The sequence below is a fragment of the Stenella coeruleoalba genome, assembly GCF_951394435.1.
Source record: "Stenella coeruleoalba genome assembly, chromosome: 8".
NCBI lineage: Eukaryota > Metazoa > Chordata > Mammalia > Artiodactyla > Delphinidae > Stenella > Stenella coeruleoalba.
In genome coordinates, this window is record NC_137154.1 from 49,069,169 (window position 1) to 49,094,094 (window position 24,926).

At 43.8% G+C, this 24,926-nt stretch overlaps 1 protein-coding gene across 3 annotated transcripts in view; it reads right to left on the minus strand.

Annotated features, from left to right (window-relative positions):
* STIM1 (stromal interaction molecule 1) overlaps positions 1 to 24,926 on the minus strand; it is a 192,534-nt gene that overhangs the window by 18,686 nt on the left and 148,922 nt on the right. For all 3 annotated transcript variants that reach the window (XM_079930329.1, XM_079930328.1, XM_079930330.1), the window contains exons 4-6: positions 16,118 to 16,229; positions 13,392 to 13,507; positions 2,801 to 2,978 (exon numbers count right to left, since the gene is read on the minus strand). In XM_079930329.1, the coding sequence (XP_079786455.1) occupies positions 2,801 to 2,978; positions 13,392 to 13,507; positions 16,118 to 16,229 (406 nt within the window). The remainder of the gene's footprint in view (positions 1 to 2,800; positions 2,979 to 13,391; positions 13,508 to 16,117; positions 16,230 to 24,926) is intronic.

Genomic DNA, 24,926 nt, shown 5'->3' on the forward strand with positions numbered 1-24,926 from the left:
CCTCTCTGAGGCTTCATTTCTTCAACTTGAAAATTGGGATAACAATACCTACCTAACAGGGTTGTGGTGATTAAAAACAATAATACATTTAAGTACTTAACAATACCTAGCTCTTAAGAAATCCTTTCCCCATCCCTCCAAAGAAAATTATATCTATCATTTTAAAATAACAGAAAAGAGCCAGACTTCTTCATTCCTTTTTACATGGATTCCTGCAAAGACTTCCCAACTGGAGCCCCTAGGCTGTTGGAATAATTTTCTAAAAGACAGTCCTGAAGTAGGCTTCTCCTTTTCTCAAAACCAAAACAAAGCAAAAAAGCCAAATACCTACATTGACTCTCTATTGCCTTTTGCATCCTGCTGAATTTCTCCATGTGAGTCTGTAGGTGCCAGGGATCTGGCCTCACTCTATACATTCAACCAGAACTACCAGGTTACATCTTTCCTACTCGTCTTTCAAGGCCACCTCCTCAGACTCCACATCCACTCATCTCCTACCTCTGTGCCCTTCCAGTCCTTGAAGCTCTCGTCCCATAAGCTGGCACTGAGTCACTGCTCCTTCTTAAGTGTGAGCTTTGTGGCCCCAGGAGCAGTGACTTCCTTACAATTCCCTGCACAGACCTGATTCCTAGACTTCAGGAAGTGTTGGGTTGGCCAAAAAGTTCGTTTGGTTTTTCTCTGTAAGATGGTTCCAGTAGCACTTAGTTGTCTTTAACTTCATTAGAAACAATTTTGTTAGATTGTATTGTGACAGCTGTCATATCAGCATGCATTTAAAAAAAAACTTATCAAAATTGGTGAATTTTGGGGGCTTCTCTGGTGGCGCAGTGGTTGAGAGTCCGCCTGCCGATGCAGGGGACACGGGTTCGTGCCCCGGTCCGGGAAGATCCCACATGCCGCGGAGCGGCTGGGCCCGTGAGCCATGGCCGCTGAGCCTGTGCGTCCGGAGCCTGTGCTCTGCAACAGGAGAGGCCGCAACAGTGAGAGGCCCGTGTACCGCAAAAAAAAAAAAAAACTGGTGAATTTTTGTGTAGCCATTTTAATATTGAAGATGGAAGAAAAAAACAACATTTTTCAGCTTATTAGGCTTTATTATTTCAAGAAAGATAAAAACACAAATGAAACACAGAAAAATACTTGTGCAGTGTATGGAGAAGGTGCTGTGACTGATTGAACATGTCAAAAGTGGTTTACGAAGTTTCGTGCTTGCTGGATGATGCTCCACGGTCAGGTAGGCCAGTTGAAGTTGATAGCAATAAAATCAAGACATTAGTTGAGAATAATCAACATTACACCACGCGGGAGATAGCCAACATACTCAAAATATCCACATCAAATGTAGGAAATCATTTGCACCAGCTTGGTTATGTGAATCGCTTTGATGTTTGCGTTTCACATAAGTTAAGCAAAAAAACCTTCTTGACCATATTTCCACATGCGGTTCTCTACTTAAGTGTAACGAAAATGTTCTGTGTGTAAAACAAATTGTGACGGGCGATGAAAAGCGGATACTGTACAATAATGTGGAAGGGAAGAGATCGTGGGGGAAGTGAAATGAACCACCACCAACCACACCAAAGAACGGTCTTCATCCAAAGAAGGTGATGTTGTGTATATGGTAGGATTGGAAGGGAGTCCTCTATTACGAGCTTTTTCCGGAAAACCGAACGATTAATTCCAACAAGTATTGCTCCCAATTAGACCAAATGAAAGCAGCACTCGACGAAAAGCGTCTAGAATTATTCAACAGAAAATGCATAATCTTTGATCGGGATGACGCAAGACCGCATGTTTCTTTGATGACCAGGCAAAAACTGTTACAGCTTGGCTGGGAAGTTCTGATTCACCCGCCGTATTCACCAGATATTGCACCTTCGGATTTCCATTTATTTCGGTCTTTACAAAATTCTCTTAATGGAAAAAATTTCAATTCCCTGAAAGACTGTAAAAGGCACCTGGAACGGTTCTTTGCTCAAAAAGATAAAAAGTTTTGGGGAGATGGAACTACGAAGCTGTCTGAAAAATGGCAGAAGGTAGTGGAACAAAACGGTGAATACACTGTTCAATAAAGTTCTTGGTGAAAATGAAAAATGTGTCTTTTATTTTTACTTTAAAAACCGAAGGAAACTTTTGGCCAACCCAATACTTAGGTTGGCTGACTGACTGGCACCTTCTCTTCACAGCTAGATCTTCTACAATAGTTTCTAAGCCATGTTTTATTTAAACAGAATACCAGACTATCAGAGCTAGAAGGCCCTGGTATTCTCCTAGTTCAATGCCTTTACATTACTGATGAGGAAATAAGTCCTAGAAAGGAAAGGGATTTACCCAAAGTCATACAACAAGTGAGTCTCATGAGATTTAGATGCTGTACAAGAAAGCATGAAAGGTATTAGGAAGACAGATTTGTGAGGTTTCTTTGGGAAACAGTGAAGAACAGTTAATTATGTCTACTTCTATGGGAAGGGAAGCAGTCCAGAGGTGGGACGGAGGATAGAATGACCCCTAACTAGTCATCCAACCAGGGAAGCTCAAGACCTCTGACAGCTCCACACTTCTCCCTCTGAAGCTCCGAGGGAGAAAAGAGAGAAATAAGCTTCTGCCCTGGGGAGGAATACTTGCCTGTGCGAATGGAATGGCAGGAACCTAGGCTCTGATGCAGGTTTGGAAGGATGACACAGCCTGGGCCTCTACGTCGTCGGCAGGGTCTCAGGAGCCAGACGGCCCACAGCGCAGGTGGAAACTGGAGGCTCCCAAGAGATGGCAGCACCAGGGCCGTGGGGAAGGGGCAGGGCCTTACCTTTCCTGAAGGTCATGCAGACTCTGCTCAGCTCGGTGTAAGCCCTCCAGATCCTTCATCATCTTCTTCATGTGCTCCTTGGAGTAACGGTTCTGGATATAAGCAAACCAGCAGCCGCCCACACCAATAACGATAGACACCACAAGCATGAAGTCCTTGAGGTGATTATGGCGGGTCACTGCCAGAGAAGAAGGGCACAGTGAGTCGGGGTGCCCACTACACACTTAGCCCTGCAGACTCTGCTGCATCCCCTCCTCCACAAAGCCTTCCCGCTCAGGAGGAAGTCGTTTCTCTTCTTAGACACACACTGGCCACACTCTGTGCCATTTTCTCTACTAAGTCAAGGCCTAGTTTGGAAAGGATGAGAGGCCTTAGAGCAATACAGGAAGCTTACTGGATCATACTCTCCTAATACACAGTGAAGAGAACTAGTGCCTTCTCAATACATCCCAGCCATGCTGGGCTGCGATGAGCCCATGTGCCCAGATGCAGTGGCTTTTACCCTACAGGGTAAGCAAGGCTACAGTGCTACACTAGGTAGAAGGGGATGGCTGGTAAGGGTACCAAGCAATGTCACTGGAGCCTGAGGACTGGCTGTGGGACTGAGATTATTGCAGGAGCTGGGTCTCCTGGACTACGAGGCTATTCTAGGTACAAGGTACAAAGAACAGAGCAGGTAAAGGTCTGCAAGTCTCATCTACAGAGAGCATTTCTAGGCTGCGGCTCAGCCCAGAGACCAGGTAGAACAGGAGTAGCATCAAGAGATTGGTACACATTAAGACATGACATGTGCCAGGAAGAGAGAATACCTCCAGGGAAGGCCTGGCAGCAATCTGGTGAGGTGCGAGGGCCCTGGCCGCCAGCTGGGGTTCAAAGCAATGCTCAGTCTCCAGAGCAAAACCAAAAAGCTAGACAAGGAATAACATCAGAAGATAAGAGTAAAAACCACGTCCCAAGAACTGAGCCCGCCAGAAGAGGGGCAGTCCTGGAGCCTGAGATTGGTCCCGGTGTGCCAGACCTGGGCTCTCGGCCACAGCACAGAAGACTGAAAGAGACACCAGGAGGGAAAGAGGCTGCTCCTGTAGGCCCTGCCTGCATTGTACTCCACTTGAGATAGAGCAGCTATGGCTCAGAGGGGCCCCAGACGAGGGAAAAGAGGTAATGACGTCCTGTGCACAGTGCGTCACCTGGTGTTGGGGAGGGGGAGGCAGGACTGACGGGATTTCCGTGCCTAGTAAGGACAAGGGGCTGAGGGGAATCCAAAAGGATCCAGTGGAGCCACCGAGTTGAGGCAGGGTCTAGACAGCAGGAAAAGACACATGGAGCTGAAATCCCACTGCACGAAGCTGAGGCCCAGTTTGACAAAAAGGGTTATATTCATAGCTCCTCATTGAAAGGCTGAGCAGTAGGACCTGGGGATGGTGTGGGATCAAGGACAGATTAGCACATTCTATTTCCATCCAAGGGAGGGGAGTTACTAGGTCCAGGGTGTAGCCGTGTCCTTTACGTGTTTATGCCAGACTCCAACAGAGAAAACTGAGGGTCCTCTAGCGGCCATCCTCTAGCTTCCCGGAAGGTCTATACTTCCAGCCATTCTCAAGTCCCCACTCTCCCATCCTTCAGGTCCCAAGAAGGGATATCTCTGCAGCACAGCGAGCTGCTTTCCTTTCTGGAACACACCTGCCTCCTATCCAGCCTCCACCAAAGGCTGGGGTACTGTTTGTCTCCCCTGTTTATTAAAGACTTTTCATCTTGGCTTCCCAGGGTTTCTCATCATCAACATCTCCTTTACGTTCCTACTCAAAGTCAAAGGTACTCTGTTCAAACAAGACTCCATGCGACCAGCACCCTCCCCCTATTACCTCCAACACTTCAAAGTTCTTAAGGTGGGCATACAGATTGGGCGTGGATCTATTCTATTCAGTCCCTTATTCTATCTTCTCTAGATTGATTTGAAACAAGATCCTATTTTTCGCAGCTTCATATTCTCATCCAACGCATAAATAAAAATACTGAATGACCAGGGGCAAGGATAGGCTCTATCAGTCACCCCCTGGGTCTCTTCAGCCAGTTTTGACTCCACCTAAATACACAAGCATCCATCCCATATATCCCTCTGCCTTTTCAAATGCATAGCTGAAGCTCAAATATACTGCCTGTCGCATCCCATGGGCTACCAAGCTTGGTGGGAAGAAAATAAGTCTAATCTAGCTGGTTTACTCTGTGGCCCCTACTGATCATCCCTTGTCTGTAGGCCAGTGCCCAGCACAGCACTGACCAGCACACAGAAGGTATTCAATAAATATTAGTGGGATTGAATCTTCACTGACAAGCCTCAAGTGTGATATCTCCCTCTCTTTAATCCACATAAGCAAAGAAGGGAAATAGAGAAAATATAAAATGGAACGGGCATTTATATTCATTTCAAATTCTCACAACTATTCTATAAGGTAGAGTCTTCCCATTCTGTAGACCAGAAAACTGAGGCTCCAGAGAGGCACTGACTTGCCAGAGTCCATAAAAAGTGACAGAGCTTGGATTCAAATCCAGATTTGCCTGACTGCATGGTCTTTCTGCTACACCCCACTTTCTCATACTCATGCAGCAGGTATTGTTTCTGTTTTACTACATGCAAACATCTCTCACCATGGAGATGCCTATATCCCCTGATCTAGCCTGAGTTCAACTCTAAGGATTCCAAGGCCTGAGTTTTCCCACGAAACAACATGCTGGGAGCTGGCTGTGGCATTGTCATCAGGACAGTGAAGATCCAAAGGCTGAATGGCCAGGCCTTTGAGGTTACACGTAAGGCCTCATGTAGAGAAATTTTTGTTTCATCAGAGGAAGCATCCTGCACTTAGTATGAGGAAGTCTGGGTTCTATGCTTGCCTCTGCCCCAATCTGTCATGAAATTCATTTCCCCCATCTGGGTCTCAGCTTCCTCAACTGTAAAATGCATTATCACAGAATTACTAAAAGATCAAATGCATAGTTGTAAATGAAAGTGCTTTGAGGTGTTTGGAGACATTTAGATGGGCATATCCCATAGGTAATAAAGAATGTAGATGTGGGATTTGAGGAAGAGGTAGGAGTTGGAGAAGTAGATGTGAGAATTGTCAGTTCCCTTCAGTGGGGCCCCGGGCTGAACCCCACAGTCCTAAGGGAATCTGTGATGGTTTACTTTATGTGTCACCTTGACTGGGCTAAGGGATGTCTGAATAGCTGGTAAAGCATTATTTCTGGGTGTGTCTGTGGAGTTGTCTTCATAAGAGATTAGTATTTGAATCGGTACACTAAGTAAAGAAGGTCATCTTCACTAATGCGACTGGACATCATCCAATCGTCCACATGCCACTAAGGGCCTGAACAGAACCAAAAAGCAGAGGTAGGGCAAATATGCTCTCTCAGCTTGAGCTGAGACATCCATCTTCCCCTGCCCTCTTACATCAGCTCCCCTGGCTCTCAATCTTCAGACTCAGACAAGGACTCACACCATCAGCTCCCCTGGTTCTCAGCCTTCAGACTCAGACTGAATTATACCACTGGCTTTCCTGGGGTCCCAGCTTGCAGACGGAAAGATTGTGGAGCTTCTTGGCCTCCATGATAGCATGAATCAATTCTCATAATACATCTCCTCGTATATGTATCTATATACATAACCTATTGGTTCTGTTTCTCTGGAGAACCCTGACAAATACAGAATCTATAAACTATTGTGTCAGAAAAAGAAGGGAAAATAGGGAATTTAAGAGTCTAGTCTATGCCTTATTAGTGATGTACCTCTTCCTATCATAATCTCAATCCTATTCTTCAATTCCCACCACCTTCCCAGCCTACCACAGTTCACAGAGACCTGCCCATTCCTTCTCCTCTGAACTAGGATTCCCTGACCAACCCACTCTTTGGACAGCTAAAAACATGTATTATCTCAAGGTCTGCCCTAGGATTCCCTGACCAACCCACTCTTTGGACAGCTTAAAACATGTATTATCTCAAGGTCGGCCCTGTGTGTTTTTCAGCTTCCATGGCAGTCACCTTCTGGTAATCTGTGAGTTACTCAGGACCAGGGCACAAGACTTACTTATCTCTGTAGCCTCATACTTAGCATAGAGGCTGGCCAGAGCAGGTACTCAGCAAAGGTGGAAAGGAGAGAAAAAGGGAAGAAGAAAGGGAGGTTTTAGCAGGAAAGGGGAGATACAATATAAAGTGCACGTGGAAGGCAAATAAATACCAGCTCCTGGGATCAGAAAAAATATGGCAAGCTGTCCTCACAACCCCGACTGGAGCTCAGCTCTCAGAATCCACCTCACACCAGGGAACACAGCCACAGAGAAACCATGGAGGTTTCATGAGAGCAGAGGTGGCTGGCTAGGTGAACAGAGCGAACCCAGGGAAGCTGGTTAGGACCTGGGGAGCCAGAGGGTGGCAGAATTCCCAGCCTGAGTGCTGCAAACAGATTTTAGCAAAATTAGGTCAACTGTTAACACAATCAGGCCCGAGGCAAGGGAGGAGGGTGTAAACAAATGAGATGCTTACATGTGAACACAGTCAGGGGTGATGGTGAGAATTTTCAGGGTGCTAGTTAGCAATGAGAATGTGAGCCTCCAATAATTATCACTTTCTGGAATCCCCTCTCCCAGTCTATTCTCTCCACCGTTCTACTGCCCACACTAATGTATGTGCTAGGAGTTTCTCTTGTCATTTACACAGCCTTCTGTGCTGAGGTATCTGTTTAACCTGTAAGAACTATTTCTGGGCCCTCCTCCCTTCTGGTTGTAGCCAAAAACTGCCTTAGCTGCCTCACCTATGCACAGACACCACATAGGGAGCTGTTCTCCCCACAACTAAGCTGGGCCAGACTCTTCTCCCACCTCCCCCAGCTTCCTTCTGTGTAACTTCTAGCATTCATCTCCTGGCACTTCTTCCTTGCTGGGCCTTACACTGAGTGCTGATGACAGATGAACAAAGCTGTGTCTACCCTCAAGGAGTTTCCAGTTTAAAGAGTAACAGACAGGAAAACAGATTGTTATACAGAAAGCAGGTACAATTACTTTGCTGTGCACCTGAAACTAACACGATATTGTAAATCAACTATACTTCAAAAAAAAAAAAAGGCAAATCTGAAATAACAAACACACAAAAAAGCAGGTACAAAGGGCTGTGAATCCCCAGAGGAAAGTAAGAGGGAAGGGTTGAGCATGCCCGGGAAGAGGCTGGAAAGGCATCCTAGAGAAGGCTTGAAGGGTAAGTTGGAACATAACGAAAAGGAGAAAGAGGGTAAGAACAGCTGACAGAGACCAGAGCAAGCTGTGCCAGAGAGGCAGCTACTCCTGCTTCCTGAGGACTTTTCCCTATTACCTGAGCCACTGAGGAAAGAAGACAAGGTGCAGTCTCGTCTTTTCCTCTATCACAAAGGAAAATTCCCCAGCCCTCGCAATTACTGGGCAGGCCTCTCTCTGCACCCTTCTCTGCACCCTTCTCTTTGTGCTAAGAGCACAAAGGGCACATAAGCCCTTAGCCCGAGACCAACCACAGCAGGCATTACACTAAAAACAGTAGCTACCATTTACTTAGGGGAAACTGGGACACAGAGAACCTTAGGAATGTGCCCAAGGTCACAAAGAGAGTGAGTGATAGAGCCAGTTTGCTTGATTTCAAAGCTGAAACTCTTATATCTTGTTTCCTCTAACACAAGTAGAGGGTGGGATAATACAGTAGAAAAGAGCACTGAAATGTAAGTTAAAGACCTAGGTTTAGGGGCTTCCCTGGTGGCGCAGTGGTTGAGAGTCCGCCTGCCGATGCAGGGGACACGGGTTCGTGCCCTGGTCCGGGAAGATCCCACGTGCCGCGGAGCGGCTGGGCCCGTGAGCCATAGCCACTGAGCCTGCGCTCCGCAACGGGAGAGGCCACAACAGTGAGAGGCCCGCGTACCGCAAAAAAAAAAAAAAAAAAAAAAAAAGACCTAGGTTTGAGTCATGGCTCTGCTATTGAAAAGCTGAATGACGTCTAAAAACTCACCTCATCTGGGCCTCAATTTCTCCCTCAGTGAATCATTTGCTGCCCTAATGAGACATCAACTTAGGCCCCAAACTGAACACTGTCCTTGGGCCTCTATGTCTCAGAGCACACCCGACACCTGACTAGCGGCACGGCCAGGAGAGCCCCAGGTGGGCCAGCCTGGAGCCAACTCTGCAGGTGGAAAAGACAGGAAAGCACCTGTGCTGCTCTGTGGCCACATGGGGAGGACTGAGCTGTCTGCCGTTGTCAGGACTCTGGGCCGAGCCAGTGTGATCCCTCTTCCCCCTTCCCAAGCTCTGAGGCTGCTGTGGGTAGATGGATCCTGCTCACTCAGCAGACACCCCCAGCTACTGTAAACAAAATTTTGATTTGCGATTTCTCAAACCTCAGACCCGTTAAGACTGGGAGAGGTAGCCATGACTGGAAACTGAAGTGGGCCCAGGCGCTCTGGGGGTGTTTACTACAAGCCTGTGGTGAGGCCTGAGCGCTCACCCTGGATGTAGAACCCAGCAGAGCCAGCACAGGCCATCACTCTAAGTCCTACGTGAGTGCTGCACAGGGAAGAGCACTGACCTAGGGATTTCAGTCCATGCGCAAATGGGAAAACAGAGCTGAGAGGGACACAGATCAAGGGATTCTTTGCAGATACCCACCAGGCATGGCCCCGCCCTTGCAGAAGTCTCCTGGCAAAGAGCTTCCTAGTATCTTCCTCAGGTTCCAGCTGGCAATTTTCAAAATTTTTCTTTAAGAAGCATCAGCAGGAAAGTATAAAAACAATCTCTGCCATCAGGACAGCTGCTGGATTCCAAAATCTTAGCTCCCAGGAGTACACCAACTCTATCTGAGTCCTTGAATGAGAGAGCCAGTAAGAGCCTTAACGACCAAGCCCATTTTACAGATGAGGGAAGCTAAATCTAGGCAGGAGAACTAAATTGCCAAAGGTCACTTGATAAGGCAAGGGCCAAATACAGAAATCCTAAAAGTACAGGATACAGGATACAGGAGGAAAGAACAGACCTCCTCCTGTCTTTTACACAGAACCCTTATCAACCAAAGGGTCCTTGCCCAAAATCATGGAACGTACAGCTGAAAGGAATTATAAGGATCCTTTAGTTCAGCTGTTTCATGATCCAAATCAGCAAACACATACTGAGAAAAGTGACCTACACCAGGTCACACAGTGAGTGGCAATTCTGAAGAGACCAAGGTGCTTTCCCAAACTTTATAAGAAGTTCTCTAAATGGAAGTCCAGGAGTTACAAAAAATCAATTTGTGTATAATGATGATGATGACGATGATGATGATGATGGAGATATAATCCACATACCCTAAAATTCACTCTTTTAAATTGTACAATTCAGTGCTTTTAGCGTATTCACAAGGCTGTGTAACCATCAGCACAATTAATGTTAGAACCTTATCATTACCTCAAAAAGAAATCCCATACCCATTACCAGTCGCTTCCCATTTCCCACTCCCTCCAGCCCCTGCCAGCCACCAATCTGCATTTGGTCCCTATGGATTTATCTATTCTGAATATTTCATATAAATGGAATCATACAATATGTGTCCTTTTTTATGTCTGGCTTCTTTCACTCCCTCAGTTCTGTCACTTCTTTCACTTTTTTAGGCCACTTTTTTCCAGGTGCATCCACGTTGTAGCATGTATCAGAACTTCATTCTTTTTTATGGCTGAGTAATATTTCATTGTATTTATATACCACAACTATTTATCCATTCATCCATTGATGGATATATGGGTTGCTTCTACTTTTCAGCTATTGTGAATAATGCTGCTATGTATATATACTTGTTTCAGTACTGTTTTCAGTTCTTTGGGTACATTCCTAGGCATGGAATCGCTGAGTTATATGATAACTATGTTTAATTTTTTGAGGAACACTATTTTCTACAGTAGCTGAACCTTTTTACATTATCACTAGAAATGTACAAGGGTTCTGATTTCTCCACACCCCTGCCAACACTTACTTTCTGTTTTTTGTTTTCGCTTTTATTGTAGCTATTCCTAGTGGGTGTGAAGTATCTTCTTAGCTCTAGTACCCCTGCTCTGCCAATCTCAGAAATAGTTTTCTGCTGACCTCTGACCTCCCTTAGATTAGGTCATATGCAACCTATAGCTATATGAAATGAGTCTAGGAGAAGATACTCCTGTCCTGGTATCAGTCTAACCTGCTTCACCAAGGCTCCTCTTGCTGGCTCTGACCTCTGGGACTCAGTACCATGTATGTACTCAGGATTCTGGTTCCTATGCTCTCCAGCCCTAGCTGATTTTTCCATATACAATCCTTGCTGACTTTAACCTGCAGTTTCTAATGCACCCTTTCAGATATGGTAAATCCTATTTTGAATCAGAACATGTAACAGTTAATATGTCTCAGAAGACTAAGGAAGACTTTCAGGCTGGCGGAGACCTCCCCTAACTAAGGTGTGACAGAGGACAGCCTCTGCAAAGATAGCTTAGCTTTCACTGCTGGGTTTGATTCTTCTGGCAGAAGTGTTCTTGCTGGTGTATACAAAGAGAGGGGAATAGGCTGTTAACGGAGAGAGTTTAATAAAGCCACTTCCCATTTTTCAAGAGTCAGCTCAAGAGTGATCCTCTCCATAAAGCTTCTTGGTCTGCAATTGAAAACTCCTCCCTACTTTGTGCTCCCGCCTGAACTATGGAATGACTTACACGACAGTTATACCACCGTATTTGTTGACCATTTATTCAATTTGTTGACATGCCAATCTCCACTCAGAGGGAACTTCTTGAGAGCAGGTACCCTGTCATGCATAGTGGTACACAGTAGGTGCTCAATAAATGTTAGTGGATGAATGAAAGGCCATTGCTCAGTATGCAGGGTGGGTCTCATATAAAGAGTAGTGCCTTTGCTGTGTCATTTATTCAAAACTTATAAATGAATCACAAGAAAAAATGTGTCCTAGGACCAAAAACAGGGCAACAAAGGAGATAGAAATGGTCTTCTCCCATGTTGCTCTGTTTCACGTTTTCAAAAGATATAGACCTTCTGGAAAAGGCAAAACTATGGAGAAGTAAAAAATCAGTGATTGCCAGGGCTTGAGGAGGAGAGCAAGGTAAATAGGTGGAGCACAGACGATCTTTAGGGCAGTGAAACCATTCTGTATGACACCACACAGATGGATACACATCATTATACATTTGTCGAAATCCACAGACTGCACAACACCAAGAGTGAACCTTAATGTAAACTACAGACTCTGGGTGATAATGCTGTGTCAGTGCAGGTTCAGCAGTTGTTACCACTGTGACATCACAGTGTACCACTGTGGTGAGGAGGCTGATAATGGGGGAGGCTGTGCATGCATGCGGGCAGGAGGTATATGGAAAATCTCTGTAGCTTCCACTCAATTCTGATGTAAACCTAAAGCTACTCTAAAAAATAAAGTCTAGGGACTTCCCTGGTGGTCTAGTGGTTAAGACTCTGCACTTCCACTGCATGGGGCACGGGTTCAATCCCTGGTCGGGGAACTAGGATACTGTGCAGTGTGGCTAAAAAAAAATTTTTTTAATTTTTTTAAATTAAAAAAATGAATATAGGGAATTCCCTCGTGGTCCAGTGGTTAGGACTCGGGCTTTCACTGCTGTGGGCCTGGGCTCGATCCCTGGTTGGGAAACTAAGATCCCACAAGCCGCATGGCCAAATAACTAACTAAATAAATAAATAAAGTCTATTAAAATTTTTTTAAACCACGGAAAGTACAGACCCATCCACCTCTATTGAGACATCAGCTTGGGCACTTGTCAAGCCAAATGCACGGACAGGGAAATGTTATGCTGCCCATGACCCTGCCTGCCAGCTGCTTCTCTGGACTGGTTCTTGGTTCTATAGCATTCTGCTGCTGGCATCCTCAATTGATGCCAACAGCTCCCAAAGGGCAGGGAGTAGGCCCTAAGAGACTGTTTGGTCAAGACTAATTTTCTAAGAAATCTTGCTACTTCTGTGCTGAGTTCACTTAGAATAAAAAAAGGTTGGCAAGGTTGGCCCTTCCCACCTCGCAGATCTTCAGGAGTTGAAGCACCTAATACCCTCAACTAACCCTGGGTTGAAGAGACCAAACTTCCTTGGTCTGAGTGTGTCTCTATTGATTCAGTGAAAGCCTGCTTAATCCCCTTTGTCTGTCCAAGGACACAAAATGTCCAGCAATCAGTTCATACCCTCTGCATATCCACAGCTGAGAGAAGGAACAGCTAAATGGCACTCGGCCCCTTTTGGGTTACTTTTTATACCTGAGCATGCCATTCATATTTTAGCATTTGTATCCCTGCTCAGGTTGTTTCCTCCACCTAGAATGCCCTCTCCTGCCACCTCCATGGAATAAAACCCTATCCATCTTTAAAGGCAGAGGTCACACGCCACTTCTTCTATAGGATGCCTTCTTTATCCCTCCCCTGGATCTCAGCAGCATTGTGTACCTCTCTAGAACATTCATTTTATCCCTTTAGGGCAGACCCAGGACCTCAACCCAGCCACTCCAACTGCCTTCGGGTCCATGGCACATCAGCAGCCCTTCTTGCCACAGGACTCACAGAGAGGAGGCCCAAAGAGCACTGTGTCCAGGGCCTTCAGCTGCAGCTTCTGCCGATGGCTCCGGTCTGTCATCTTTAGCACAGTCCCTGTCATGGTGGTGTTGGTTACAGCGAGCCTGTTGGGACAAAGAGTAGGGGCTCAGTTCCCTGCCGGCAAAGCAGGAAGGATCCTGGTAGGACTACCCACCTCGCCCAGGAACACTTCCATGACTTCTAGCTCCTGGCGATTGCTCCCCTCTGCACTCTAGTACACAGAGTCTGTACCAGTGGATCTCAACAAGCAGTGAACAGGACACATAACATTCACCAAGAATTTGTTCACCCTTCTCCCCATGTCCACCATCTCCTGAATATCCTACTCTCAAAGGATTATCCATCTGTAACCATTCCCACACCCAACTGTAAATTTTCTGTTGTACTTCTCCTTCCAGGGATTATCCACTATATACCTGTCCCCATACTGCCACCATTTGCAAACACATTCGCCTGTCCAGCCCAGGTCAAAATGTTATGCCACGTGACCCAGCGATTCTAGGGACCTCTGAATTATCCTAATCCTAACACATTGTCATTAAATATAAATCTGCTGACAACAAGCATTGCATTAGTCTTCTTATAATGCAATGCAACAAGCATTGCATTAGAACTTCTAAGAAATGCGAGATGAGCTAACATTTAATAAGCAGCTGTGTATATCTCATATTGTTCTGACACTTTAGATACAATACCTCACTTGGTCCTCACACTTTAAGAACCCAGTTCTATTATTAGCTCCATTTTACAGATAAGAAAAATGAGACTTAGAGGTAAGTAACTTCCCAAAGTCACGCAGCAAGTAAGTGGCAAAGGCAGGATACAACGCAAATCTGCTAGATCCGTCCCATTATACCACGCTGCCTAGGGATGGGCCTAGAAGCGCCCACACTCTACCCCACACCCTACTCTCTGAATGCTCCATGCTTCCTGCTGTCGCTAAGGTACCACAGCTTGTTTATCTCTACCCTTATGCCCAGCCTGGCTGGGTCTGGTCTTGGATCTAATCCTAGTCACAGAATGGCCAAGTGAGCGCACTGCCTGAGAACTAACTTCTTACCCTATGTTTTACAGTTTTAATCCAAGCCATAGCCGTTCTTCAAGATGGAATAGGCCAGGGATCCACAGGGCAATACTGCTATTTCCATGGGAAAGAAACCTAAATCCTGGAGCTTCATGGTCAATCATCTGTTTAATTGTCTGTCTTTTCCACTAAACGTGGAGCTCCTCAAGGCAAATGTGAGGTCTAATGCATTTCTTTGTCCTCAGGACCCAGGAGAGAGCATGGCACATGGTAAGTGCTTGGTAAAGTTTTGTTAAATAGAACTAAACTGAGTATTTCCAGGAAGCCTATTTTCAAACTACATGGGGCAAGAGGAAGGTGCAGTGAAAAAAGCAGGGCACTTAGAACCAGGCAGACCTGAGTTCAAATCCCAGCTCTGCCACTTACCAGCTCTGAAAAATCATAAAATATCTGAAGTTCAGTTTGCTTGCCCGAAAGTTGGGATAATAATTCCTTCCTCCCAGAATTGTGAGAATCAACTGAAATAATAGGTAGGAAAGTACCCTATAAAGGGATGTACAGACATTAAGATTATTACTCTCTCAGAGTAGGGAGAAGCTGTGAATAAGAGGCTGCAGGCAGTAGAGGAGGGACCAGCCAGCTCAGCTAGGCCTGGACAGCAGCGCCCGGTAGCCCTGTGGCTGGAGGCTGCAATGTGTGGGCATTCCAACAGCTTCCCCTTCCCCTTTCCCCTTTGCTGAAGCTCATAACCAGATGCACCTACATAATAAGATGACAGATTATACATAATCAGCACTTACCAGACAGTAAGCCCTTTGAGGGCAAGGGCAGGTTGTTGTCATCTTTATCCCCAGCACCCAGCACAAGTGCTTGGCCCAGAGCAGGTACCCAGTAAATACTGGGTGAATGAATAAGTGAATGGATTAATGACTGAATGACATATGGCGCTAGTTTGACATAACAAGAAGTCCAAGCAGTATTCCATCCCCTCCCCACACCCACCCCAAGTCCTAGTACATTGTGCCTGAAAGGGAGGCAGAGCTAGGGCATAACAGCTGTCGGAAGAGTCATTCCAGAGAGGAGACTGGGGCCAATGGTAGTCAGCCCCCACCTCTGCACCGGTTCTTTAGAGCAGATAAACTGCAGATGGATAGTTCCGGGAAGGTTAAAAGAGCCCCGAGTCCCCTGGGCAATGAAAGAGGCAACTGCTGGGGGGACAGCAAAAGAAAAAGAGAAAAAACACAGGCTTTGAAGTCTACCCAGATCTAGGTTCAAATCGCAGTTTTGCCTCTAACTAGCCATGTGACCTTGGAAAAGTTACTAGGCCAGGTTCATCATCTAGATACAATAATACCTACCTTACAGGATTGATGTCAGAATTAAATGAGATACTGTACATAAAGTGTTGAGTAGAGTGCCTGGCATACACTAAGCACTCAATAAATGGTAGCTATTAGTACTAGTCCCAGGATTGACAGAACTATTAAGTAAGAGAATAGATGTGGAGTGTCCATATGCTTTCTAGCAAGTGCACAGTAAATGTGCGAAGTCTATAGATCCTGCCCTGAAAGGGGTGAAACTTCAGTTAACAGGTGAGAGCAACGTGAGGGCAAGCCGACCCCAGCCCATTCCCTGCACCCCCAGTGAGAGAACCCAGTCCCTTCCTGACCTCGGCATGGCATGGCCACTGAGCTGCAGCTTCCGGAAGGTCTCCTCATACTGAGGCAGCTCCACATATGTGATCAGCCACTGCACCACCTCATCCACGGTCCAGTTGTATACTGCGGGAAGAGATAAGCAAAGCCATGACTCCAGAACGCAAGCACTGCTTGTTCTTACTGTCACAGTCTCCACGACCTTAACATTCAGCACATGTCTACGTGTTTAACAGATCTCTCTCCCATAAAATCCCAAGTATGAAAGGAATACATACAGTACTTTTTGTCTGACCTATAGGGGATGGACTTGTTCTTCCACTATTCAAGTATCTGGGATAAAATAATCCTTAATTATTATATAATATACTACATTATATATAGTATTATATTTTATATTATTGCAATATAATAATAACAAATGATATTAATAGAAGCCATCATTTACATAGCACTTACTATATAACAGGTACTGTGCTAAGCACTTCACAGATATTAGCTCACTAATCTTTGCAACTACCATGTGAAGGATATGTTCCACTTCATCCCTATTTTACAGATGAAGAAACTGACACACAAAAAGGTTATGTAACTTTCCCAAAGTTATCCAGCCAGGAATTGGTAAAGCCAATTTTGGACTCAAGCAGTCTGGCGTCAATAGCCCTTGCCCTAGCCATTATGTCATAAATATAATACGTATATAACATTTTAAAATTTATATAAATAATATATATAAAGGATATATATATATGTGTGTATATATATATATATATATATGGACACACACACATACACACATATGTATATCCTCCCTGACACTGCTGGAAAGCTTCATACTAAGGCAAATCTGAGCCGAGTGACGGATCCAGATGACATCACTTAGGCCCTGAATGAGATCACACCTGTAGACAGCCCTATTCATACATTTTTCAGTTTTGTGCAAAAAGTATTTTCCCATTTTGCTTATATCAGATTAAAAAGATTTTCTGTCACAGCAGGAGCCAATTCTAACTGAAACAATTACTGAGTGATCATTCACAACATGGTAAATCATGTCATTACCATACACGGATCACTGTACCTAATCATTTCCTCAATACTATAAGACTGTGATTTTTTAAAATGGACAACCATAAAAATAATCCTTGTAAAATAATTTTAATATTTCTGTGGTATTTAGCCACATATATAACAAATTTATTTCCATACTTTATCAAGAATCAACAATAAAAGAACAGAAGAGGACTTAACATGCAAGGAATATGTTCAAGCCAAGTAAAAGTCAAATGACATCATGATGTATTATATAAATCAAAGTTTCATAGGAGCTTGAGTAGAGAAAAATGGTGGGAGGACTGAGTCACCATATAGCACCCAGTAATACAGCTATGCTGAACTTAAAGAGCCTTGGGTGGGAGCAACTGGGTTTCAGCAAAAACATGTCATTTTATTGGATTTGAAATTTGCTTTTATTTAATGTATCAGTGTGTTTTTGTTCATATTTGTACACAAATTTTATATAGCAACTTAAACCTCATTTTATGTTTCTACATATTTAAATACCATTAAATAAAGCCAGCTTTGCAGGCCCAAGATAAATGATTTCCCTTAAAAGGAATCTGTACATTTCTCAAGTTGAAAACTACCGCTGTGAGCAGCAAGAAGCCAAAAAAGTTTTGAAGCAGAATGAAATGGTGAGATTTATCACCCTCCTCTCTTAAGATACATATCTTTCCCCAAAACTGTCCTTCATCAGAATGCTTTCTAATTTCTCCTTAGTAGTCAGGAGACATTGAAGGCAGGGACCACATCCTATTCATTTTTGCTCACTCCTTTGTCACTAAAATAGTGCCTCTTATACAGTGGCATCAATAAGAATTTACTGAAAGAATAACTACCCTAAATGAGGAGTTCCAGAAATGTTCTGAATGTGGGCCTCCAGACAGCAGCCACAATCCTCCTAGACAAATATACAGCTCAGGTGGAGGTTAACTTCTGAAATGCTTGTCCAAAAATCAGCATTCCTCTGGTAGGCACACCTCAGATCTTAGGTTGTTTCTGTCACTCGCATATAAACTAGAGAAGTTGGAAGGCTGGGCTCTGACCCTTCATCCTTCTATCTCCCATAGGGGAGCCCAGCACACGGTACAAAGCAGACACTCAGAGAAACATTCCGAATGAAACAATAGAAGACAAAAATGCTCTAATCTCTCCATGTCCTCAAGAAGCTGCTGGAGCTCAGGAGGAAAGTTCTGAAGCCGAGAGACTTTGAAGGTAGATTAGACCATTTGCAGAGGCACAGGAAAGGTTCCGGGAGAGGAAATGAGGCAGGTCTAGTGCACTCAGATTGATTGCATCCTAGAAGACAAGATCCTGGAGGCTTAGGCGGTGAGTGCTTAGTCATTGCCTGGTTGAATATCTAATTTCCAGTCTAGAATACATTGGAGGGAAGAGAAAGATTAATTTCCAAGAGATATGCTCAAGTCCTAGGGCTTAGGATAGGAGGGATGACAGAACTGGGGTTAAAGAAGTGTTGAGGAAAGTAGAATAGACTGGCCTTTTATTCCTGAAAATGAATATATCTCCACATACATTATAAACGTGATCACTTGCTACGGTCCAGAGTGTTAGGTAATGAAGGCCTAGCAGAGTGGCACAAGATGTGAGGCAGACAGACAAGTGCTAGCCTGCAAAGTGCGGAGAACACATTCCTTCCACTACTGTCAAGGGAGCTTGGCCTCACCCAGCATGGCGTATGGAGTAGAAAGGCCACGTCACGTATTGTTGCTTGAAAGGCTTGAGGCCAGCGGTGCCACAAGGGTCTTCTGTCTACGGGGAAGACGACCTGATACAAGCCTGAGCATAAACGCTTGGCATGCAGGAACTCCTCCACTTGTGCCCTACACTGCAGTGGAGACAGAAGTCACTCTAGACCAGGGTTTCTCAGTCTCTGCAGCACCGACCTTTTGGACAGGTTAATTCTTTGTTGTTGGGGGCTGTCCTATGCATTGTAGGATGTTTAACAATAGCCCTGGCACCTACCCACCAGATGCCAGTAGCATGCTGCCAGTCATAACAATCAAAAGTATCTCCAGATACTGCCAAACGTTCTCTGGGGAGCAAAACTGCGCCCCACTGAGAACTACTGCTCTAAACACTACACTAAGTGAGGCAGAGGGTCTGTAAGGAGACCACTACACTCCAATAAGGATGGACTCTGAACATAGTAAGTCCCTACAGAACTAAGCTTTGCAGAAAAGGATGATGACTTCAGCATGTCAGGACAAACCTCAAGGCACTTGTTTTTTGGGTTTTGTGCTCCACATATTATTCTGTTACCTGGCAGATGCCCTACCTAGGTAAGGCTTGGCAGTATGGTGTTGCCCACTCAGAGTCACTGCAGTCTGAACAAAGTAAGCCAGGACGAGCTGCATCCTTGTCAGACAGCAACGCTGTGTCCCAGCATGAAGATCTCACTCAACAGTCAAGGTGAGATATTAAGGCCCCTTGTTCCTAAGGTTCAAGTATCTAAAAGTTAAAAATCTTGTTCTGCTTTCTCATTCCAAAAGAGAAAATGGGAAGAATCCCTGAGCCGAAGTGAGGAAGAAGGTAACAGCAAGTACAGAGAGCTGTGGCTGACAGTAAAAGGAGACAGAATTTGACCAGGGGAGCTTAGTACAGATAGAGACTCCAAGTGACTCACACGACCAAACCCCAGGAGGACATGCAAGCAAAAGAGAGTTTTCTAAGGTCATGATTCTCTCATCCCCCTAAGCCTGTCCATTTTGCTCCTAGAGACATCAAAGACTACATCTCTGGGCAAAATGACAAACAGAACTACACAGAATCGGAGAAAGCCAACCTCTGGAGTTTTCCACAACAAATAGTCCTTTATAAAAGAAATGCACAAGGTGACTGACTATGTAGCCTCCAACCTTTCTAATGACATAATCTACATGTAAAAAAAAATTTGAGCACACATTGCCAATATAAGAATATCTGTTTATAAATTAGATATATGTACTAACATTAGGTATACTGTAAAACATACATAAAAATTAAATGAGATAAAAATAAATGCAATATAAATACAAGCTATTATATTCTCTTGGGGCACCCCAATTGATTGTCTTGTACAGTTGGAAACCATTGACTCAAACTTCACAGCTTTACCCTACATGTTGCCTCTGTTATAGCTTTTAGCTTCTCAGTCTTCTTCTAGAATCAGTATCTTGCACTATTTACTTTTTTATCCTTGAACATTGCTCTCAAACTTCTAGATCTTTGCTGTTTCTGGAAAAGCTCTCTTCCCTCTTCCTGGCCTGATAAACACCAACTAACCCTTAAAACCCAGCTCTACCTCTTCACTTATTGAAACTCTTTGGAGCCCATTTTAAAATCATGAGCAAAGACACAGAACTATAAAGTGTGGGGCCTGTTCAGAGAACTCTGACTCCCATCTGCCTGGAGTCCAAGGGTTATATATAGGGACAAGGAGGGTGAGGCACTGCTGAGGCCAAATGATAAAAGGCCTTGAAAGCAGTCGGTCCAAAACTCCAAATTCATTTATTCATTGGGGGGAAATTTTTATTGAGTACCTACTACTTGCCAGGCACTGCTCTAGAAGCTAGGAATATAACAGTGCACAAAAGAGTCACCGGTTCCTAGTGTTTATATTCTGGTGGAGAGAGACAAACTAAAACACTGTAACAAATAATTGTATGTTGGGTAGTGATAAATACAAGAAGAAAAATAAAGCAGGGTAAGAGGATAAAGAGTAGTGCTATATCAGACCAGATCAAGGAAGGCCTCTTTGACAAGATGACATTTGAGGAGAAAATAAAATGAAGTCATGAGCCATGTGCATACTTGGGGGAAGGGCATTCCAGGCAGATGGAACAGTAAGTACTACTCCTAGCACATGAGCTATAGTGATACCTCCAGGGATATGCCAGAACAGATCCTTGGCCTTGGCCAATCCTTTTTCTTGTCAGAGAAAGAATAAGCAGTAAGAAATGGGCTCCTGAATCAGTATGTGTTTCCCTTAATGGACTGGTGGTGCCTCCAAATAAAGCCCTCACTTTTGTAGTTTCAAACTCACATCCCAAAAGAACTATGTCTGGCAGAAAAGTCACCAGTACCTTCTTTGCCTCTCTTTCACACAGCTGTTAGTCAGTTAGTTGGTCACTTGGTCAGCCTTTGGTCAGTCTTTTGGTCAGCCAGTCAGATATAGCACAATGGTTAAGAATTTGGACTTTGGAACCAAGTGACTTGGATTGAATTCAAGATTTGCTACTTACTGGATGTAAGATCATGGACAAGTTACCTAACGTTTCTGTGCCTCATTCTGTCACCTAATGGTGAGAATCAGAGTTCTCACAGCATAAGAGTGTAGAAGATATGAGAAGTTCCTAGCATACAGTAAGTGCTAAACAAATATTATCCATTATCATCACCATTCATTCACTCCTTCATTCACGAAGCTTTCACTGGCTTCTACGCTAGTAGATCCTTGGTTGGTTACAGAGATCAATCTGGATGATCTCCATCATCCAGGGCTCTTTTCTAGAGAAGGAGACACATAGGAAATTAAATGAGTATAATACAGTGTGATAAGTGCTAGGTAAGAGGGATGTATGGGGTGATGTGAGGGCACAGAGAAAGGAGTGACTGATTGCCAGAGAGAGTCAGAAAATGCATCACAAAGCCTAGCTTCTTATCTGACTGCTGTGGAGAGAGAGCATTCCAAGACGCCTACAGAATCTTACCAAAGTGGCCCTCCCTAAAGATAGTTTGCAGCCTAGACCTGTGGTTTTTCTCTGAGTGGTTTCCCTCTGGCTCTCACTAGCAGTTTGTCATCTGAGCCTAGAGTAAGGCAAATACTATGTTAGTTTTCTAACATGGTATCAATACCAAGCCCTAAACCATTACTGCAAAAAGAATCTGGCCCTTTCACTTAGGCCTCATGTGACAGGCCCACTAGGCTGCCTGGCAGAAACCAAGTCTTCAGAGCCCAAAAGGACACACTAGTGAACACCACCTATAAAGAAGCTACCATGGCTAGCAGAGACCAGATTAGAGAAAGACTGGCATCATGGCTGCAGAGTAGTAAGGGAACCTAGAGTTTGGAATGTTGAATGAGCCAAACAACTCATATAACATCACACAATGGCAGACCCAAGGACAAACTCCTGTCTTCCACATCCCTGCTCTGGGCCAGGTCCTGGGCTATGTGTTAAGATATGGAATCATATAAGATACTGCCCTCAAGCAGTCTGGTGGGGAAATAAAAAGGGAGGGGAACAGATAGTTGCAATTAGTGTGCTAAGTGCTGTGATGAGATAAATGTAAGAGGCTGTGGGAACACAGAAGGCACCTAACCTAGCCTGTGGTTTTCAGGGAAGATTTCCTAAAGAAGGGTATACTGAAATTGAGTCTTAATTATCAAGTAGGATTTAACCAGATCAACAAAGGAAGACAGAGGGAACACTATATGAGAAAGCATCAATGGATGAAAGAGAATGGCATATCGTAATAACTGCAGATAAATCAGTGCAGGTACAGAGAAGGATGTGTGATAAACAGTGATAGAAAATATGAAAATAAGTGGAGCACAGAAATGAGCCTGAGCCTGGTATGTTAAAGTAATCTGGCACAATGCCTGGTATGTAGAAGGTACTCAGTTAATTTTGTTTGTTTTTTGCAGGCATGTTTGCACAAATTGGAAGAGAGAAACAGTACCTACTGAGGCCAATACTACAGAGGTGAGTAAGGAATGACAGCATGAAAATATTAAGAAATTCTCAGAATATAAGAGAAGACAACCAGATTTTTACATATATGTACATATTGATCTTTTTTTCCTAATTGAGGTAATTCATTTTGAGATTACAAGTGGGTTAATGTCAATGCATCTGACTAACATCTCATAGATAAACATGAAAAAATCAGTGGCATTTTCTGTAACAATTAATCTTTTTTAATAAATTTATTTATTTTATTTTTGGCTGCATTGGGTCTTCGTTGCTGCGAGTGGGCTTTCTCTAGTTGTGGTGAGCAGGGGCTACTCTTCATTGCAGTGACTACTCTTCATTGTGTGGGCTTCTTATTGCGATGGCTTCTCTTGTCATGGAGCACGGGCTCCAGGCACGTAGACTTCAGCAGTTGCAGCACACGGGCTCGGCAGTTGTGGAACACGGGCTCAGCAGTTGTGGCTGACGGGCTTAGCTGCTCTGCGGCATGTGGGATCTTCCCGGACCAGGGCTCGAACCCGTGTCCCCTGCACTGGCAGGCGGATTCTTGACCACTGCGCCACCAGGGAAGCCCTGTAATAATTAATTTTGTCAACAACTACTGAGCTTTCAATATTTTATTGAGTTCCAAATGAGACAGCAGTTGTGATTTAAATTAAAAGCTAGTTCTATACAAATTGTTACCTGACCAATAGAAAAATCAATATTTATCTTTTCAAAATAATATATGGTTACTATATATGATTATGCAGGAATTTACTTGTAAAATTTTTAGCAATACCTTTATTTCTCCAGGTTCCATTTAGTAATATTTACTCCATACAGAAATTTGGTGTCTTAGCATGTTTGTTTCATTATTTAAAAAAGAAATGGGGAGCCACTGAAAAGCAGAGACTTGGTCAGATATTTGTTTTAGAAAGATCTCTCTGGAACCAACTAAAGTACAAACTGCAGTAGAGTTAGACTGGGCCAAGAAGAATAGTATGAAAACATTCAAGCAAAGCAAAAGATGATTAAACTAAGACTTCTGCTTCAGGCCAAGATGAAGTAACAGGGATGGAATTCACCCTGCCTCATGAAACAACGAAAAAAAAAAAAAAAGACAAAACATATGAAACAATGGTTTTCAAGACACTGGACATCAGCCTACAATGGACAGTGATCTTGAGAGCTGGTAAAAAAATGAGGCAAATCATACAACTGCCCCAGCTTATGGTTGTGAGAAAATTTCCAGGCCGCTGTGCAGAGAGTGAAACTAAGGTTGAGAGGGCAGAAATGGAAATACACTGTTGGGAGGTTCTTATACTATATGTGGCAAGAGGTACTATTATCTCTTGAAAATAGACTGTGATAAGTTAAAGATGTGTATTTTACCTCCTAAAACAACCACTAAAATAACAAAGCAAAAAGTTAAGCCAACAAAGAAGATAAACTGGAATTATAAAAAATACTCATTAATCCAAAAGAGGGTAGAAAATAAGGAAAAGTGAACGAAGAACAGATGGGAAAAACAGGAAATGAACAGCAAGATGATGGACTCAGATCTAACCATATTAATAAACATATTCAATGTAAATGGTTTAAACACCCCAATGAAAAGGCAGAGACTGTCTTATTGCAAAAAAAAAAAATCGGGCTCAACCATATGCTGTCTATAAGAAATGCACTTTAAATAGAAAAGCACAAATAGGTTAAAAATAGATGGAAAAAGATACATCAAACTAACAATTCTCAAAAGAAAGCTATATTAATATCAAAGTAGATTTCAAGGCAAAGTATATTACCAGGGATAAAGAAGGTCATTTCATAATAATAAAGAGGTCAGTTCATCAAGAAGACATAATAATCCTAGATCTGTATGCACCTACTTAACAGACTTTCAAAATGAAGCAAAGACTCACAGAATTAATTGCAAGAAACAGGTAAATCCACAATTATAGTTGGAAATTAAAATACTCCTCTCTCATTAATTGATAGAACAAGTAGGCAGAAAATCAGCAAAGATACAGTAGACTTGAAAAACCATAAACCAACATGGCCAGACTGAATTTTACAGAACACTCTACCCAAC